General features: G+C 35.0%; 1 protein-coding gene across 1 annotated transcript; it reads right to left on the bottom strand.

The window, feature by feature from the left end:
• Window positions 1-2,183: 2,183 nt before the first annotated feature.
• On the bottom strand, window positions 2,184-10,561 carry LOC141346431 (E3 ubiquitin-protein ligase TRIM39-like). The gene is made up of 8 exons (XM_073851288.1): window positions 10,438-10,561; window positions 8,005-8,097; window positions 7,249-7,802; window positions 7,010-7,105; window positions 5,878-6,111; window positions 5,645-5,783; window positions 3,129-3,164; window positions 2,184-2,971 (listed from the first exon to the last, which is right to left on the bottom strand). The coding sequence occupies exons 2-8, from the start codon at window positions 8,075-8,077 to the stop codon at window positions 2,424-2,426; spliced, it is 1,680 nt and encodes a 559-aa protein (XP_073707389.1). The 5' UTR covers window positions 8,078-8,097; window positions 10,438-10,561; the 3' UTR covers window positions 2,184-2,423.
• Between the last annotated feature and the right edge of the window lie 11,075 nt (window positions 10,562-21,636).

The raw sequence follows: 21,636 nt of genomic DNA, 5'->3' as shown, positions 1-21,636 counted from the left end.
ATCAGTGTTATATGTGTCAGATGTGATACGCTCACACCTGGGGCCTGTAGCATGAAGCTGGTTTAGCTGGTTTGTCAGGTAAGTTTCAGTTTAGTTTGTGGCTACTCTGGGTTTTAGGAACCATGAAAGTGGTTTTAGCGGTGTTCATCGACACAGTAACTTACGCTCCACAGCTAACTTGTTTCAGGACAGGTTATGTTCTGGTTTAGAGATCTTGGACTTCATTCATAAAATACTTGCAGAAAATGTCTCTCTTTCAGATGTGAATCGCAAATGATCTGGAACTTGTGCGCACCTGAATTGTTTCTGCTTTCTGCCTTGTACACGACTCCTAATTAATGTCATTAACATAATATGTATATTATAAAATATCACCAGTCATCGTCCAAATCATTTAATTTAGAACAGCGAGCTGCAAGAACAGCTTACATTTCCAAAAACCTGCAGCACTCCGACAAGAAAAGTGTGTATATCTGCTCAGACCCTGATGTGATGCTAAGCACTTTTCCAAGTCAAAGGCAGCTTTTAGAGACAATTATTTATTTTGATTATTCTCTACTATTTATATAATTAAAGGGCACTTCAGGAAGGAGACACCATTTGTAAGAACATTCCAAATGAAAGTAAACAGTTGATGATCCCTTGATGAAGGGCCCTTCCAGAAATCCGTTACTAAGGAAACATGTGATGGTCCAGGGCTAAGTTCAGTCCTAAAGAGCCACAGTCTTGAAGAGTTTAGCTCCAACCCTGAAAAACCCTCACCTGTTTATAGTCTTAGTAATCCTGAAGACATTGATTATCTTGTTCAGGTGTGTTTGATTAGGGTTGGAGCTAAACTCTGCAGGACAGCGGCTCTCTAGGACTGAACTTGTCTACTCCTGTCATGATCAATTTAAGAAACTAATTTCTAGTTAGTGATCATGTGATTTCGGGTTACAGGTTCTCACAATGCATTTGGAAACAAATTTGGGATTGATTTTGACTTCACATTAAAATGTAGGAATAATTAAATATGTCATTATTTTAATGTAATAAATTTCCCATCTGTGATAGAAATGAAAGAGGTTTTGTAAAGCAAGTGAAAGCAAATGAAATGTTCAATGTAAAAAAAAAAAAAAAAAAAAAACGATAACACTTTCTATGAAGTCCATACTTTATAAGGGTATTTCTAAGGCATTATCATGAATGCATACTGCATAAAAAAAAAAAAAAAAAAAAAAAAAAAAATATATATATATATATATATATATATATATATATATAATATGTTATATCAACTCATGGATAATCATAACAACAATTATAATACAATATAATACTTACAAATTTGTGGTTATAACTTTTAAGAGTATGATTATTTATAACACAATGAACACTATATTAAATATAATGGACTTTACCATATCTTGACATTGTTTATTTAACATCAGTACTTTATCTTGTGAGTGGTTAGGTATTGAGTGTTATTTTCAGTGTTTCCTGTGAGGCTAACGTTAATTTTGATGTGAGCTAGTTAATACTCTTCAACTGAAAATAAAAAAATGCAATGTTTTATATGGCTTTAATTTCAAGTTGCGACATCAAAATCAACCACAGACTAGGAAACACAGATGAGCGCTCGCTAACTTGCTAAAGTACTCCTCTCTGTGCACCAACAGGTTTGTCCAGCTGACCAATCAGAGCAGAGTAAGCTTATGGAAGCGAGGGGTTTACAGACATTACGCTCAAAACAGATTCAAACAAACCGTTTCAAAATCATGCACAAGAATAAATGTATATTCTGGGAAAATTGCAGTTAATTTATTAAATCTCTTATATTCACAACTGATTGTTTCTGTGTGCTGACCACAATTCAAAGTCCCTGAATGTTGATTTTGCTACATGCTACATGCTAAGTTACTGCTAGTACTGACTAAAGTAGGAAAGTTACTCTTTCTTGGTCAGAAAAATAATCTTTCCTTGAATTGATAAATGATTATAATGTCAGATCTAATAATATTGATTCTGCTACAGTTAATTCTAAGATCTGAGCTAAATATTTATAATTAATTATAACCAGTTATATCACAACATTTTATATTTCATATCATAATATTTTCCCTTTTGAGCTAATTTGCTATAATATAGATAGATAGATAGATAGATAGATAGATAGATAGATAGATAGATAGATAGATAGATAGATAGATAGATAGATAGATAGCAATTTTACTTTGTCAGGTGGAGATGGCAGAAAAAAATGGCACAAATGTTTATGAAAAGTTAAATAATTATTGAACAAACATTATATATTTACATAAAAAATGTCTAATTATAGCATATAGATTTTTAATATTAAAATGATAAAAATAGCAGCAAATGATGCTTTCAGACTTTTAATGATAAAAATCATTATTTTAATCTTTCATATGAGGAGTTTAACATCATTTATTATCATTGACAGGTGTGATGATCAGTGGACTTGAGTTTTTACCGCCATCATTAAGGCATGGGTTAAAATATGGATAGAGTTTTTCAGTGAAAGACTGACCAGTGAAAGAGTAGATATGAGAGCTGGACTCCACATCATAAAAGGAGACCAGACCCTCCTCATAATCCACAAACACACCGACCCGCTGCGGCTTCACTCTCAGAGACAGAGACACAGGAGGATCATCACTGGCACTATATTCATTTCCATTCCTCAGCCACACAATCCAGTGTCCATCACTGGAACTAGCTGTGATCTGTCCCTTCCTGTTAATGGATTCTCTGGCCACTCCTAAAGTCCATTTAGTCTTTCCCTTCACCTGCACCTCAAAATAAAATCTCCCTGAGGAGAATCCCTCCTTTCCCAAGACACAGACACATTTATCAAATCTCTCTGGATTGTCTGGGAGTTTCTGTCTAATGTCTCCATCTCTCACTTGTTTTCCATCATCAGACAGGATGAGATATGGATGAGCTGTATCAGGATCCAGAGACACATCCACTGAGAAAACAGAGAATATCCATCACAACCTACCAATACACACAGTTTGTGATGCTGTTTTTAATATTTAATCCTTTGTTTTATTTTATATTGCAGTGCAGTAATGAAGCTGTGAGTGTATGAATGTAAACTAGTGTAGTATAGAGTCACACTGTACCTGCATACTGCTGCATCCACTTCAGCTCTCTAGACACTAATGACAACAAAACATATGGCAAAAAATATATTTATTTGTGGCCAAAATATATTGAAATGTTTGCTAAATATACACTACTGCTCAAAAGTTTGGGATTGGTAAGATTTTTATTGTTTTTTTTTTTTTTTAAAGAAGTAACTAAAGCTCATCAAGGCTGCATTTATTGTCTTCGGTCAAAAATACAGAACAAAATGGTAATATTGCAAAATATTATTACAATAAAAAACGTTTTTTTTTTTTTTTATGTATACTTTAAAATATAATTTATTCTTGTGATGCAAAGCTGAATTTTCATCAGCTGTTACTCCAGTCTTAAGTGTTACATGATCTTTCAGAAATCATTATGCTGATTTATTATTAGAATTATCAATGTTGGAAACAGATCTGGTGCTGCCAAATATTTTTTTAGGACCTGTGATTCTTTGATGAATATTGAGTTAAAAAGAACAGCATTTATTCAAAATATAAATCTTGTCTAACAATATAAATCGATGCTATCACTTTCTATTAATTTAACACATCATTGCTGAATAAAAGTGTTAATTTCTTTAAAAAAAAAAAGAGAGAATAAATATTTACTGACCCCAAAGATATAAATTACAATTTAAATTAAATTAAAAAATATTGTTTTACAACATAATAATATTTCCCAACATTACATTTTTTAGTGTAGTGTAGTTTTTTTTGTAGTGTATGTTGCAAACAGTGAAGCTCAATGAAATATATTTTTGAAATAGTAAATATATTTAGTTAGCCAGCATTTATAAATATATTTCTGTGGCAAGAAAATGCCTTTTTTGGACAAAAAAGGAGGACAAAATGTATTTTTAAAATGCTTTTTAAAAATATTTTATATATGGCCTAAAATATATTACTAGAACATATATTTGAGCAAATATATTTTTTGCCCATTTTTTTTTAAATATATTTTGTAAAAAGTATTTTATATATATAAATATATATTAAAAAAATATGCAGAAATGTGCCAAAAATAAATCAGTAGAAAATATATTCATGTAAATGTATTTTTAAACATATTTTGGCAAATATATTTCTTGGTATTTGAATGTATAAATATATATTTAAAAAATACATCTTTTAAATATATTAATATATTTTCATTTTAAATTCTATGCAAAACGTTGCAAAGTATCTGTAAAATTAACATTTTGGCTGTTATTTTAAGTATTACATCATTATCATAGAATTTCATAGAAATGTATGTAAAATTACAAAAATAATGGTGATAATAATTCATGAAATCACCACCAGATGGTGCAAATGGCACCAAATTTTACTATTTTAAAAAAATAGTAAAAAAACAAAACAAAAAACAAAACAAATAAAAACAACAACAACAACAAAACATGGTCAAATGACTGGCAGCAACACCTCCCTAACAAAAACTGTTACATTTAAGTAAATTTAAGTCCAAAACTTTCTTTATATTTAAAAATAAATAAATAAAGTCAAATTACTTGCAGCAAAAGAATAAACGCTATCAGATCTCTCAAGATCTGAGCATCTTCATTTATTACAAACCCGTCTGACTTAATTTTATACAAAAGTTAATTTCAAGAATTAACTCATTTCAAGAGTTTCAGATGTTGATGTTTTGTTGAAAATATTAAATTTCGGTGTTTGCATTAGTTGGGCTCTTGACTCTTGATTAAAATGATTTTGTCTGGCTGCTTTAACTCTGTGTTTCTAAAGCCTGTTTGTTAAAGCATTAAATACAAGGGAAAACTGGTCATCAGTAAGAAGATATTAAGAATAACACATTAAGAGACTAGCTTTGTTCACTACTGGGGCTATTGACTATTAAGCTCTATGTTTTAGATGCACAGAGACATCAAGAATCAGAGCATGAATCTCAACAGTGGTGACAATTAACAAAAGCTTTGTTTTGTGAATCTATAGGTTGTTTTGTGATGTTAAAAGCTGATTTATTTATCTGAATATTTTGTCACCATTGTTGAGATTGTTGAGAATGATTTTGTATTCACTAATACAGATATGTTTATAAATACATCAACTAATCCATGTGTTATTGCATTTTACAAAGAATGCCATGAAAAAAAATCTGTTTTCTGTTAAATTGTTTCATGAACATTTCCATGGAATTTCACCTTTTTTTATTAATTTTTTTTTTAACTTAAGGTATTTTATCAGAATATTTCAAGAAATACCTTTTTTGTAAAACATTTAATGAAAAATTCTGTAAGAGTTCTGTAAGTGCATATTTAAATTAGTATATTTTACTTTATTTTATGGTTTCTGTTTGGTAGCCATTGCTGTCAACAATTTAACTGTTTTTTTACCATTGTATTTTACAGTGTATACATAAAATAATATAAAATATATACATTTAAAATATATTTGAATATATATATATTTTTGCTGTATAGTTAATGTTATATTTAAAGAATAGAGTACATAATCATGTTTCTATCTGATCAGTGTATGTATTGATGTACCAGTTTGTGTGAGTTTCTCATCTATAGTGTCCTTCAGTTGAGTCAGATCTCTCCTCAGAGTCTCCAGACTCTCATGAGTCTTCATACTGATCTCAGGCCAGTTCCTGGTGTTTGTAGGGCTGCACAGGGATGAGTGAATCTACAGCAGGAGAGAGGAGAAATCCTTCAGCATGGGGAGTGTTCTGGTGTCATATACTGCATTATGATTGATCAGAGAGATCATGTTGACTGACCTGTAGGAGGTGGAGGTGATCTTCAGTGTGTGAGAGCTGCTCCAGCTCAGTGTTTCTCATCTTTAGCTCAGTGATCTCCTGCTCCAGCTCTTCAATCAGCTCTTCCTCCTGTTTCTCTGCTGCTTTCTGCTGCTCCTCCATCATCTCCAGCAGTTCAGTCTGATATCTCTCAATGGAGCGGATGAGATCAGTGAAGAGCTCCACATGGGCTGCTTTCTCCTTCTCTGTGTTTCTCTGCTCAACCAAAACAGTCAACAAATTATTAGCAGTGTTTACTAAGAGAAGAATCTGTGTTACTGTTGCTCATACAATTTTTTCACATAGATAAATTTGTTTTTAAGGAGTTTCAGAATCCCTCAACTGAAGTATTAAACTTCATCCTGCACTGTTTGCACTGAATGATTCCTCAAATCATGTGTTTTTCAATCAAGTTGAGGAGAGGTGTGCTATTACTTTACTAAGTGATCAGGTCACAGTCATGTTGATATTCAGACCATCAGTGTGGTTACAAGTGTACAACAATTAAATAAATAAGTTAATGATAACTAACTTTCATTTTAGATAAATTATTATCCTTGTTTGTATTTGCTCTGATCCCTAAATATACTAGTTTGAAACTAAGCTGCAAAAAAACTGTAGTGTTGATTCATTCCGGTTTTTAAATGAATCATTTAAGCGAATAAATCAAAATCAATGACTTAATCATAGAGAGGTTTATTTGTCGCCACATAATGATGTAACAATGTAACCTTTAGAAAGAGTTCCACAGATAATGCTTCTCAAAACTCATATTGATGCTTCTTCATTTGACACTTCAAAGGGCCCTTCAGACTGAAAGATTCCCAAGGATTCAAGTGATGGACACTTTATACTCCCTTGATTCTTTGTGCATGTTTAACTTGTGGCACAGATGTTGTAAGACAGCACAGAAATGTGCTCTATAGAAACCATTAGTTGGTTCCCTAAACCCTTTATTCCTTCAAAGCTCTAACTCTAGTGGGTAAACCCTTCAAAGGTATCATGGCATAGAGATGAGCTCTTCAGAGTAGAACACAGCCACACAGCTAAACTAATAAAACTAAATGATATATAATATTTATGTCAACTATTTTATTATTATATTTAAACTCACTTTTCTGACTTCTGCTGAGTGTTTGATGTCTTTAATCTTCTTGGTTCTGTTCTGGATCATCTGCTGCACATCTTTCTGTGTCTTTATCAATTCAGTCTATAGAGAGAACAACACATACTTGTTTATCATAACACAGATTAAATTTACAGTATGTTTTCATAATGAGCTTTAATTACACAAAATGAAATAAAATCTGATTTCTCATGATATCAGTCCTTTAAAAGTACAATAACTTCTACCTTCTTCTCTTCACTCTCCTCTTCTATAGAAACAGTGTTGTGGTTCTTGTGGTCTTTCACGACGCAGATTGAACACACACATGTCTGATCATCTCTACAGAACAGATCCAGAGGTCTCTCATGTTTCTGACATATATAGTCCTCCAGATTACTCACAGGATCCATCAGTTTGTGTTTCTTCAAACCTGCCACTCTCAAATGAGGCTCCAGGTGAGTTTCACAGTAAGAGCTCTGACACACCAGACACGACTTCAGGGCTTTCAGCTTTCTCTCCTCACAGAAATCACACAGAACATCAGTTGTTTTCTCTGGAGTTTTCTTTTTATAGTGACCTACAAGCTCTCTGAGTGTGGTATTAATCTTGAGATCAGGTCTATGCTTGAATGTTTCTTTACAGTATGGACAGCTGCAGGTCTGACTGTTGTCCCAGCACTTATTCAGACAGGTCTTGCAGAAGTTGTGTCCACATGGAGTGCTGACTGGATCAGTGAACACGTCCAGACATATAGAGCACTGAAGATCCTCAGACAGAGGACCACTGGAGGATGACATCCCTGGAAAGAGACATTATTTAGGATTAGTGTGAACTCCTTCAATACTGTTAAAAAAGAATGTCATGATTAATGTAAACAGTGTCTTGAGAAAATCCAATATATATATATAAGATCATGTAAAGTTAGGTAGTGTTTTTTCAACATTAACCCTAGAAAATAAAAGTAGTTCATGCACTCATTCTTTAATGGTTTATTGACTTACATGGAGGTTCATGGTCAAAACTCTGTCTCCTGTTTTTTCTTGCTTTTGTTGATGTTGGTGAAGATTCTGCCATTGTTCTTTCCCTCTTAAAGCCTTTTCAAGAAAACAAAAAAACAAAAAACAAATGCACTTTACAGTAAAAGTTATATTCTCCCTTTAAGCCTTAAAGCCAAATTAGATCACTTGAACCAAATCAATATTTATAATAAATTGGTAAATCTCATAATTCATTTGAAACACTGTGAGTGACTCATAAACTCATTGAACAATCTGAACTATGACCTGCTGTTTAGATTAAAGAAAGAACATACACCCCCCTCTCCCCAAAACAAACAAACAAAACACACACACACACACACACACACACACACACACACACACACACACACACACACACACACACACACACACACACACACACACACACACACACACACACATGTTGGGTTTACATGTTTTATGGGGACATTCCATAGGCGTAATGGTTTTTATACTGTACAAACCGTACTTTCTATCGCCCTAACCCTACCCTACACCTAAACCTAGCCCTCACAGGAGATTGTGCACACTTTTACTTCCTCAAAAAAACTCATTGTGAATGATTTATAAGCCTGTTTCCTCATGGGGACCTAAGAAATGTCCCCACAAGGGAGGACATTTGGTCCCCACAACGTGATGAATACCAGGTACACACACACACACACACACACACACACACACACACACACACACACACACACACAAAAAAAAACATACATATAAATACATATATAATGAGTGCATAATTATTATGCAAGTGAATATTCTGATTACATTAATTTTAAAAATGACAGAATTATAATTTTCAGGTGACATGCGGATGAGGAATGTTAATGAGGTAAAAATGGTAAAAAAAAATCAATAAAAAGAGACTTAATTGATGCTGAAATGTCAAAATTATAAAATGCTTTTCAGAAAAATACAATACTCTGAATTTTTCCAAACTAATGAAGCATGACCATCAGACAATCAACCAGTTTGTCAACAATAGTCAGCAGGGTTGCAAAAAAATGCGTTGAAAAGAAAAGGTGCAAATTGGCAGCAATAGTAGAATTAAGTGGGAAACCACCAGAAAGCTTTTAGACTCCAGTGCCACCATTTTCCAGAACTGCAACCTCCCTGGATTCTCCAGAAGTACCAGATGCCTACTTTTTAGAGAATTTGCTAAGGTAAAGAAAGCTGAAACCGAACTCACACTTAACAAAAATCACAAGCTGAAGTGTTAAGATTTGGCCAAAAAATACATGAAAATCTATTTTTCAAAGGTTTTATGGACAGGTAAAAAGAGAGTAGCACTTAATAGAGCAGACGGCTGGGCCTGTGGTTGGCTCAATGATGGACACAGAGCACCAGCTCGAGTCAGACGTCAGCACAGTGGTCAGGGGCTGCTGGTGTAATGGTGTGGGCTGTTATTAGTAATGATGATCTTGTTGGACCTTTTTGGGTTGCAGACAGACTAAAAATGGATTTCCAAAACTATTAAAATTTCTGGAAGGCACTTTCTTCAAACAGTGGTGCAAGAAGCAGTCAGCATCATCCAGAAAGACCATAGTCTTCATGCAGGACAATGCTCCACCACATGCATTCAAGTATTTCACTGATTGTCTTGCCAGAAAAGGCTTCAAAGATGACAGAATAAAGTTCTGGTCCCTCTCCTCCCCTGATTTGAACCCAACTGATAACTTGTAGGCCCTTCTTAAGCATGAGATTAACATGGAGAGAAAACAGTACACAACTTTGATCAGCATCCGCTACAACTGATCAAGAACAAACCAAGACATTGACTAATTCTATGGATTAGTTATATTGGCTGCTTAAACCTTTGAAAGGACATTAAGATATTATTTTAATTTTGTATTTTGTTTTCTATTTTTAAAAATTTGTTTAAACATTCTTGATAAATAAAGAAATAGATAACTGATAGATAAAAAAAGTCCTGAATAATTGTGCACACACACATATTTGAGAAAGTTGTAAGAACAAAATAAAAGAGAAATTTTTAAGAACAAAATAAAGTTGAACACTTGCTTGTAGTATTGTACTTATTCAACAGTAAACTTAATAAATAAAAGCATATGTTGCATAATAAGTATGCACACTGTGTGTATATATGTATCACGTTTGTGTTCAGTTTGTCTGCAGGTCATTTACTTCCTGTTTCTTTAGCCTTTATGTTGTGACTAAATGACAGAAACACCAAACTTTGCATGATGACCAATCAAATGACATACTGTTAATACAATTCTTATACAGTTTCAGTGCAGTAAACAACTAAAGCAGTGGAGTATCTGACTTCTGTTCAACTCACTCCAGTCTGATATAAACCCTACTAAACCAGATCAGTTCCATTAGAAACCTGTTCAGGACAATCTCTCTTATATTTCTGTAATTTACCTGTGAGTATCAGATGTGTCCAGAGGGGTCTTTGAACGACTCAGTATTCTGTTGTTTAAAGAGTTTGAGTTTAGTTCATAGCGTCCATATTGTTGTTGATCAAATTAGTTTCACTTTCTCTGAATCTCTGAACTACAGTGATGTCAGAGCTCCTCCTGTATTTACATAATTACATTTGTCCCATGTATTCGGTGTTTGTCTGTTTGTATTGGGACTGATGTTTCTGTCAGCTCATGAAAAAGAGATTTCAGCAGACGTGTTTTTTTGGCAACATTATAATAATGCATAATAATATTGCAACTAAACATCAGCGCTCTGCTCCCTCTGCTGGCGATGATATACCATTACATGCTGAACAACACGCTTATACTGGACTATATGTAGACTGTAAAACCCACAGGGAAGCGTTTCATAAATGCTGAGTAAATTGTGTAATTCAAATAAATGAGCAGAAAGCATTCTACAGACTAAAATAAATACAAGTGTGTTTTTGAACAGAACAAAACTGTTTTCGGATTAAGTCTTTGTCAGTCACCAGTTTCTGTACTTTATATAAATATGGAATAAAATCACTGTAAAAAATAATTGTACATAATTCAAAGCATTTGTGTGTAATTTTAATTTTCTCGTGCGTAATTTAAAACTATTGTATGTTATTATGTTTTTTGTCAGAATTGGATTCCAAAATCTACGGCCACAACAGTTTACAGATACGAGATTTTCTGTGTTTGTTAGAATACAACTCCAAAATTTACGACTATGACAGTTCACAGACACAACACTTGTTTTCACAACACCTGTGTTACAAGCACGACATGCGAATTACGACCACAAAGTACGGTCGAAGAGTATAAAAGTACCGTTTGTGCTGCAGGCTAACAAAGAAACATGTCCATCTTCCTCCATTTGCCTCCATGCGGGTTAGGTTAGCCACACAGGTGCTGAGTCATTCAGTTGCTGTTGGAATCAAGACTCTGACAGACATAAAGGGTCTTACAGGCCAGCATCAGCAAAACTATCTGGCAGCTGCTCGATTCTGTGAGAACTTCAATGGCCTTTTTGACTGCTTCAACTCCAAACAGCTGAAAGATTCTCACAAGCTCAAATGTGCAATTTCAGATGCATCTGCCCATTTTCCATTCTTTGATAAGTGTCTGGAGTGGCTCCCACGTCTGAAGCTTGTCGGTGCTAACTCTAACAAGAAGCAGCTTCCATGTGTTGAGGGCTGGCAACACAACATCTTGTGCCTGAAAATGCTGTGGTCTGATCTTCGCCAACATCATCAGGTGTCCTTCCTGTTAACAAATCGTCTTAATCAAGACTGCCTTGAAAATGCCTTCTCAAGCATTAGGGGTATGTAACATACACATTGAAGTCAGCATATACATCAGTATCCATAGATTGGCCTTTTATTACTTGTTTTATACTTATTTTTCAGCCCGTGGTGGTAATCGCGACAACCCAGACTCAGTCCAGTTCGAATGTGAATACCGAGCTGTGGCCACAGGACTGTTGTTCAGCATTTCAGAAAAGACAAATTGTGAAGAAGATCTCGACGCCTTGTTGCTACAGTTCAGTACATATGCCTCTCATGCAGTGGCGGTTCTACACGGAGGCCAAGGGAGGCCCGTGCCCCTGTAGACATGTCCTTGGCCACCCCTGTGGCCCCCCCGTACTGACCAAATAAAATAAAATAAATTAATTATGGTTTTACACACGAGCGCCAAAAGCGGAACTAATGCACGCATCGTTCTACTTAAATGGGTAAATTAGAGCGGCGCACACAAACACTGCAGCAACAATTAGAACTACTCTTGGATAGAGGAGCTACGATTTATTTCTCCTGTTGCAAGAGTCGAAAGTAAGCAAAACAATTTCATTTCGTGAGTGACTTGTTGTTCTTGCACATAACCGTGTTACTTTTGTTTTTCACACTGATAATTAAATCAAGTTTGTAAATGGCTTTGTAAAATCTTTGTTAACGTTAGTTAATAAAAATATACAGCTGTTCATGTTAGTTCATGATCAAGTGCCGGTTTAGTTCTGCTGAAACTCTACACCTCTGAGAACTCTCTCATTAAAACAAAGAAAGTGTAGACATGATGTAAATAAGAGATTAATTGTACTGTGTAAATGTGATTTCATTACCTTTTATTAACTTTGAGAGATTGCGATGAACTACAGTAATGTATGAGTGACAGCTTTCCAGTGATTGTAAGGGGAGTGCGCAATTTTAAGACTATAATTAATTCAGAATTTGAATTCATTTATTCATGGATTCACTCTCTGATAACGCAACATCGCCATTGCTATCGTGCAGCACATAGGCTACTACATCAGTTACACAAACTAAGAGAAGGTAAAGCAGGTGCTTACTCATCAAAATATGTCTAAACAGCCGCACTGCACGTGTCGACACGCGCCCGTGAGTAAACATTATTTTTTTCTTTCACCATGCAGCAAACGTAAAAAATAATTAAACCGTTTAACTTATAGTACTTCTTACTGTCGATTAACAGTGAACGGTCAATATGAGCATCCCTAAAATGTTTGTATGATTTTAAAGTAAAATAAAGTTTATAATCTTTAAATATCACTTGTTGTCATTTTTTAATGTGCCCCTCTGGATAAACACTGGCCCCTCCTTGGCCCCCCTAGTCAAATTTGTCTAGAACCGCCACTGCTCTCATGACAGCCCTCAGGTCATCGTTGACCCTAAGAGCATCATGGAAGAACACGGGTACTGCAGAGTAGCTACTGATTTTGGTGAGTATTATTATGTAGAATGTCATGTTTTGAAATTTACATTATAACTAATGCTTAATTATGTTTTATTACTATCTAACAAGATATGATGGACTGCACTGAGGTCAGGGAGAGAGAGAATTTCTTGGTCTGTGAGTCAGAGAAGTCAGGTCAAGTAGTCAGCAAGGACCAGCTGTCTACCTTTAGTAACTCTGAGGGAGAGTGCTCAGACAGGAACAGCTATCTCCAAGAACATCAGGTCTAGAACAAAGACAGAACTTGTTGATGCTCACCAATGAGAATTTTCTATGTAACCCACAACACATTATTAGTAATGGATAATGAACAACACAGTGTTTGTATATCATGAGGTGGTAATGCAGCCTAGGGCAGGGCAATATATCACACAATATATTCATGTACATCTCATTAGTAAGGCCAGTTCTTTGTTCAGCAGTAAATCTCCATAACCTGTTTTCAAATGGGGCAGCAGTTAATACAGGGAGCCGTAGATCACTGACAAGCTACACAATATCGCGTTCAATTTCGCGGGTGATTCATTTGTGTTACTGAATGCGATATTGCTAATCTAAGAACCTGCTTTACTGACGAGATGCATATGACTATATGTCAGTCCATTTCTTAATGTTATATTTTGTTTATGTTTCTAGAGCCGTGATGGTGTCCTGAGCTCTGACATCAACCCACCTCCTTTTGATCATGATGGAAATGTGCTGGTTTACATCGCTGGATACATCGCTGACAAGGTTGTGGGGAAATTTGCTGATCCTGAAGGTCCCTGCAAGGAATGCAAAGTTCTTAGCACACATGTTCCTACTGATCCTAGAGATACACTTTCCTTAAAGACAAGCAGTACACTGACCTTGCCTTGGGAGAGAAGGGCCTGAAGGTGCACTGGTGGACTTAGTCGTAGCCCTGGAAGCTAACTTCCGCGAACATATAAACAGTGTTGTTCATATTGTTGGTCTGGGAAAGAAATTATTTACAAGTGGCATGGAGGTTGTCAGTGAGTGCAGGGAAGAAGTGTGTAACAAGGAAGAGTGCAAGACATCACCTGTGTACTTGGTAAAATTATTTAACAGGATTAGAATTCATCATATATTGCGCACCCAAAATCGTCACGTCTCTCAGCCTAATCAGAAACGCATCAGGAAATTCTTAAAGTTAACTCATCAGTAAATTCTTTATCTTTTTTGTGACATGTGTACCACAATCATTCTCTTCCATTTCCATTCTACTCCTTTCTTATATCTTACAATCTCTTACAGAATTTTCTCTCTCACATGAACACAAAATTGCTGCTGATAGTTTTGATCTTTTACTACCACTTCCACTTTATTTATCTTACTATTTATGGTTAATGTTAAATGTGTGCACTTGATACAGTACAAAAATATTTTCTCTCTTAATCTCTTCAAACACAATTGCCGATGGTGGTTTTGATCTCTGTTGCTTATTTGAATTTGATCTATTACTATTTTCAATTCAGTGTTCACCTAATATATGACAAATTACAGAGACCTCACAATAGTTGGAGTCCTTGAGACAATTGTTGCTAGTGTTCATATTTTGTGATAAATTTGAACAGTTTTTTTTATGAATGTGTACCATTTCTTTATAAATGTATTTAAAAAAAAACAAAAAAAAAACATTGTGAATAAATAAATTTGAGTGTGTCTGACTCTATCACTACCAAACATCAAATCTGGTTATTTCACTACATTAAGTTTTTTAACTTAACAAGGAAAAAAATACAATAGAACATAGATATGGGTAAGTAAAGGGTTTGCAGTAATTGTATCGGTTTACTTGGTAAACAGTAAGCATTATGAAACAGTCTAGTCAATTGGTGAAGGGGACCTGTTTATAATATTTAATTTAGATATAAATACATATATACAAACTTTACATATAGGTCATTGTAAGTTGGTCAAGCGCGACTGGCTCGTATTATTCTACCGCGTTTTGTGTAGGTGTCAGTCCAAAATGGCGGCAGCACAGTTATGTCATGGGCGGAACTGTTGCTATGGACAAAGAACATATACTGACAAGAAGTGAAAGTCAATAGTACGTTCCATTGCAACAGCGCCGCCCAGTAGCAGCCCTACGATTCCGCCATTTTGGAGTGAAAGCCACTCGGTAGTCCACTACCTCCATGCTGTCGCTATGGCAATTTATCAGCTGCTTTGTTTTTTAAAAAAGTACTTTAAAGCTAAAATACACAACCTGAACCATGACAACATTTTTAAATATATATTGTTTTACTCCTTTCCGTTTATTTCATAATAATTTTTGTATTATATTAGGCTACTTTTGTTAATTATTAAACCATAACTCGTTTGTTGTTAAAAGGATTTTTGTATGTTTTGTACGTACCCTAAAACGCTGAACTAATACCAAAATATATAATTTAATTAAGGACATGCATCAAAAAAATGGAAATGTTAGACAATAAATATACGACAGGAATATAACAGCTTAACAGTTAACTGTTTTTGCAGTATTATCGTATATTAATGTCCGTTTAAGCATGACTAAAAACTTATTTTAATTAAAATTATTTAATTATTTAGTTATGAAAGACACAGCAATCATGTTCTGTAAGATCATCGATATTTGTAGTGTGATCCATGGGTTTAACCTCTTAAAAAAGTGTTTCAAAATGTTGCTGCTTCATTTACATGACCTTCCTCATTTTATTGTGTGACAAACACAGATCGAATAATCTTCAATTGAATCACGATGTCAGAATATAATAAAAAAAAATTCAAAATGTTGCTGCTTCATTTACACGACCTTCTTCACATAGTATCAGCCCATATATGGTCTCATTTGAAAGCTTAGAGTCTCCTCTTTACTAGGAATACCATAACTTTTAGTTTTATGATTCATAAAGTAGTAAAATTGTGCTTAGAATTTATGTTGTTCCACACACAAATTTCCGCCTAACAATTGTGAAGAATTATTACAAAGAATGTGTATTTCTTATATTTTTCTCAAAACAGACAAATCATATATCACAAGAAAGTGCTCATTCTCAAGAATCTGACCATATAAATCATTTTATTGTGTGACAAACACAGATCAAATAATCTTCAATTGAATCGCGATGTCAGAATATACTTGAAGAATATGATGATATATTATATTACTTTCCTCCACATACTACTGCTTCAGTTAGCCGCAAATAGCCACAAACTCCATTTTATCTTTTAGATTAGGATCTCTTCTTTCAAACAAGACCATTTTCACGTTTCTGCGTTGCACCATTGCTGAGAAACCGTTGTTTTGCCAGATGCGCTCGGGCGCGGCTTTCCAAACGCGCTCTGAACCGCTCAAGCAGGTGTGTGTGTGTCTGCGGCTGCATTCAGAGCGTGTCAGTAGATCAGATTAAGTTACACCCTCCGACCGCATGCCGTGCTGCTCCGAGGTGTGAACGATGACAGCTCAGCCTCTCCAGACGCGAAGAAGAAGCAGAGCCATGAGGTGCGTTCCGATCGACAGGGTCCCTACGCAGTGTTCACTGCTCCCTACTCCCTTAGCACGGTATATCCGTTGAAGTGGACTTCGCTGACAATAATCTCTCATTTGGAATGCCCTGGAACGTCATCAAAGCAAATCAACGGCAGGGTCACGCAGATTATGATTTAACATAAATAAATATTGTAATTTATTTTACTTTCAACTTTCAACTATTTTACTACTTACTTTTAAAATACATATAAACGTATGTATCTAAAAAAATATAGTCCAAATGTATATGTTTAGACCGTTAACAGATTAACAGCTTTTTGTGGTCTTATCTCACGCACTTTTTTTTCCCCACACACAGCCTATATTTAACTATCCTGTGATAACATTAAATAAAACAAGACAGAGCTTCACCTCGCCAGTTTTACTTTCATTCATAAAATACAATATGCAAATGTAACATGAATCGCCATAACCATTCATAAACACTCTAATTTGTATAATAATAACAACATTTATTGCAACCGCTTCATTTCAGAGCCTTAAAAAAACTTAAACGGCTCTTCTCCATCATTACTTCGAACTGGTGACGCGGTGCGCAATGACAGTTGGGTAGTTTTCCCCGTCCACTTCCTGTGAAGTGAAGTACTGATGTTCCCTTATTCCCTATGCCGTTCGCAGTGCCCTTCGAACTGAACATGTTCGCTCCCTTCGGTTTGGAATCTCACTTAAGATGGCGGAATACCCTGTGAAGTCCACTTCGCAGTCCACTTACGGTCGAATGGAACGCACCTATGGAGAGGTTCCGGGTCACAAAAGATGCTTCGACGGTGCCGGGCATTGTGGGATATGTAGTTTTTGGACTCTTACACCGGAGATATGCGTCTGTTGGCGTCTCAGAGGAATATAGCGGTCTCAATTATCCAAAATAGACGCTAAATGAATAAATAACGGGCCGTTTCCATGGAGAGCAGAGGATCCGCGGCTCATAAGCGCGTCTATAAGTATAACAGTGCTTCTATTCAGGTTTGTTTTATTCTTATAATTACTTTGAAACGTAAAGGACACCAAAACAATCTGCTAAGCTATGTATTGAGTGTATATTGAATGTTGACAGTAAAGTACAGTATGTGTTTCAGTAAATACACAGGCAAACATAAAAATGAAACATAATTCAGTCAATTATCATGAAAAGTGCTATGGTACATAGTAAAATAGTATTCTATTCTATTCTATTCTCAATAATGTGCTTTATAAAGCCTGTTTTTGCAAAGAAACAGAAGGACACTTTTAGGGGGAAAAAGGGGGAAAAGGGGCAATGCGACTCCCTTCGGTTATAATTCAATAACTTTCAATTAGAAACTGTTATATGAAAAAATCTTTTTTCTGGTATATCCTGAGACCTAGTGGAATCAAACAAAACAATTTGCAAAGAACTGAGACACCTAAATCCTGAGTTATAGACTTTCAAAAAAAAACTTTTGAAAAAAAAATCAAAAAGCGCCTATGTTTTTTTTGTTTTTATTGTAATATTTGAAATCTATATAATGTTATTTATAAAGAATTACACTGATATTATGTAGTTTAAAAGGTTTTCTATACAATGAAACCATTTTTTTTTATTTCCTCCATTGTATGTGTATAGGGGAACCATTTGAATTTAGGTAGGCCAAATGCAGGCGGAAATCCCCCAAATAGCCGCAGAGTGTAAGGGGTTAAAGTGCAATAAATCACACAACAACTTTGAGGAGTATCATCATCATTCCTCACACCTGTCCTGATATTCTCTGGTCTCCTCAGTGGATTTGATGCTTCACATTGAAACTGCAGCTGTAGATGATTTGATAAAGGCTGACAGAGTGACAGAGAAATATTAATGTACACATTATAAATATGCAAATAATCTTGAGTGCTGTCTATATTTCAGTTTTGTGTCCCATATTTACAGTAGATGAGCATCAGTCATGTCCAAAAGTGTCCAATAGAGGCCGGCATTCTCTCTCAGTGACTGCTGTTATCAGTGTTATATGTGTCAGATGTGATACGCTCACACCTGGGGCCTGTAGCATGAAGCTGGTTTAGCTGGTTTGTCAGGTAAGGTTCAGTTTAGTTTGTGGCTACTCTGGGTTTTAGGAACCATGAAAGTGGTTTTAGCGGTGTTCATCGACACAGTAATTTACGCTCCACAGCTAACTTGTTTCAGGGCAGGTTATGTTCTGGTTTACAGATCTTGGACTTCATTCATAAAATGTTGAGCAAAAACCATCCTAAATTTGATTTAATGATCATCTCTCGAATATGAGTATGTGTGATTCATAGAATGAAAATACGTCGAGAAAATGTGTCTCTTTCAGATGTGAATCGCAAATAATCTGGAACTTGTGCGCACCTGAATTGTTTCAGCTTTCTGCCTTGTACACGACTCCTAATTAATGTCATTAACATAATATGTATATTATAAAATATCACCAGTCATCGTCCAAATCATTTAATTTAGAACAGCGAGCTGCAAGAACAGCTTACATTTGTAAAAACCTGCAGTACTCCGACAAGAAAAGTGTGTATATCTGCTCAGACCCTGATGTGATGCTAAGCACTTTTCCACGTCAAAAGCAGTTTTTATAAATATGAGCACTGATGTGGATTTAAGCTTATTAAGATCAAATCTGTACATTTTATAAATGAGGCCCCTGAATCCAAATTCGGCCCCAATCAGCTCAGAGAAATGTGACACATCTCTGACACAAGTCACTCCCCCAGTTTCTCATGCTCCAAAAAAAAAAAAAAAAAAAACCCTCACCTGTTTATAGTCTTAGTAATCCTGAAGACATTGATTATCTTGTTCAGGTGTGTTTGATTAGGGTTGGAGCTAAACTCTGCAGGACAGCGGCTCTCTAGGACTGAACTTGTCTACTCCTGTCATGATCAATTTAAGAAAGTGATTTCTAGTTAGTGATCATGTGATTTCGGGTTACAGGTTCTCACAATGCATTTGGAAGCAAAGTTGGGATTGATTTTGACTTCACATTAAAATGTAGGAATAATTAAATATGTCATTATTTAATGTAATAAATTTCCTGTCTGTGATAGAAATGAAAGAGGTTTTGTAAAGCAAGTGAAAGCAAATGAAATGTTTAATGTAAAAAAAAAAAAAAAACGATAACACTTTCTGTGAAGTCCATAGGGGAGAGTGGGGTGAGTTGTGCCAGTTTTTACTCAAAGTACCTTTATAGTGAAGCCATGACAGTAATACCTCCAATTAAAGTATGTACATATATTTCAGGATGTGGTGCATCTCTGGGGACAATAACATTGGATCTGAAATAAACTGATTCAGAATTTTAGCTTTCAGAAAAAAAGTGGTCTCGTGGCACAACTTACCCCTGGTGCAGGTTAAATTGTGCTTTTGGGTAGAATACATCGGGGAAAATTGTGCCAGTGATTATTAAAGTAAAAAAAAAAAATAATAATAATAATGTCATGAACTGTAATGCAATATAAAATCAAGACAAATTTAATACAAAATTACTAATTTACGGTTTATTTATAGATATTGTTACCCTATTAAACTATTGGCATGTTATATTTTCTGCTTTTCGGAAAACACAAAAAACGAAAATACACAATATATGATATTTGTCAATCATTAGAACGCTCTCTGTCAACAAAGCACTGTCTGTCAATTATGTAACATAAAAGAATAAATTGACTTTTTTTCTGAACAATTCTGAACATCCCATTGTGACTTAGGCCACTTAAAAAACTGAATAAAACTTCTCTTTAATAACAGTGCAAACTCAAAACTCAAAAAAATAGTGTTAGCTAAACTAAACAAATCGCAGGTAAATCGAACACTGATGAGGCACGCTCATCTCCTCACACAGATTATCCCCAGTGGGTATGTGGGTCTAGATCAGGGCTGCCCAACCCTGTTTTTGGAGATCTACCATCCTACAAAGTTCAGCTCCTACCCAAATCAAACACACCTGAACCAGCTAATTAATCTTTTAGGTAGCACGTGATAATTACAGACAGCTGTGTTGGAGCAGGGCTGGATCTAAAGTCTGCAGGTAGGTAGATCTCCAGGATCAGGGTTGGGCATCCCTGGGGGGTGTTCCATAAAACAAGTTTATCAAATAAGTCAGGTTTATTTCAGTTAGTCTGACTTATATTGAGCCAAATCAAGTGACAATAAGTCAGACTAACTAAAATAAACCTGACTTATTCGGTAAATTTGTTTTATGGAACACCACTCTGGTCTAGATTGTCTAGATCCAGACTACTACTTAACATCCCACAGGCACAACTTAACCCTGTCCCTTTGGCACAAATCACCCCATGCCCGACAATTTTGAAAGACTAGCATGATCCAGCAGTTTAGAGCTAACATTATACTAACTGTATAGACTCATTGTGTAGCCTACTAAAGCACTAAAACATGTGTAAAATATTTTCAAACTTGTATATAATTGTTCAGACGCAACAATCAAAAAACCTTGTTCATATAAATTTTACTTTGAAAGGCAAAAAAAAAAAAAAATGTTTTTTGAGCTAAAATGTCCTTAGATCTCATGCCATGTGTCTCTCTTCTTTGGGCGATGGGTTAATTGGATGGCTCTTCAAAAGTATGTGGTCAAATGACCAATTTCTTCTATGGTTTTCTAGAAACAAGGGGTGGAACTACTCTCCCATACTTTATAAGGGTATTTCTAAGGCATTATCATGAATGCATAATGCATTAAAAATTACATTATGTTATATCATCTAATGGATAATCATAACAACAATTATAATACATTATAATACTTACAAATTTGTGGTTATAACTTTTAAGAGTATGATTATTTATAACACAATGAACACTATATTAAATATAATGGACTTTACCATATCTTGACATTGTTTATTTAACATCAGTACTTTATCTTGTGAGTGGTTTGGTGTTGAGTGTTATTTTCAGTG

Source organism: Garra rufa, chromosome 12, assembly GCF_049309525.1.
Source record: "Garra rufa chromosome 12, GarRuf1.0, whole genome shotgun sequence".
Lineage (NCBI taxonomy): Eukaryota > Metazoa > Chordata > Actinopteri > Cypriniformes > Cyprinidae > Garra > Garra rufa.
Note: the sequence above shows the minus strand (reverse complement) of the source record. Positions and strands in the feature narration are given on the sequence as shown.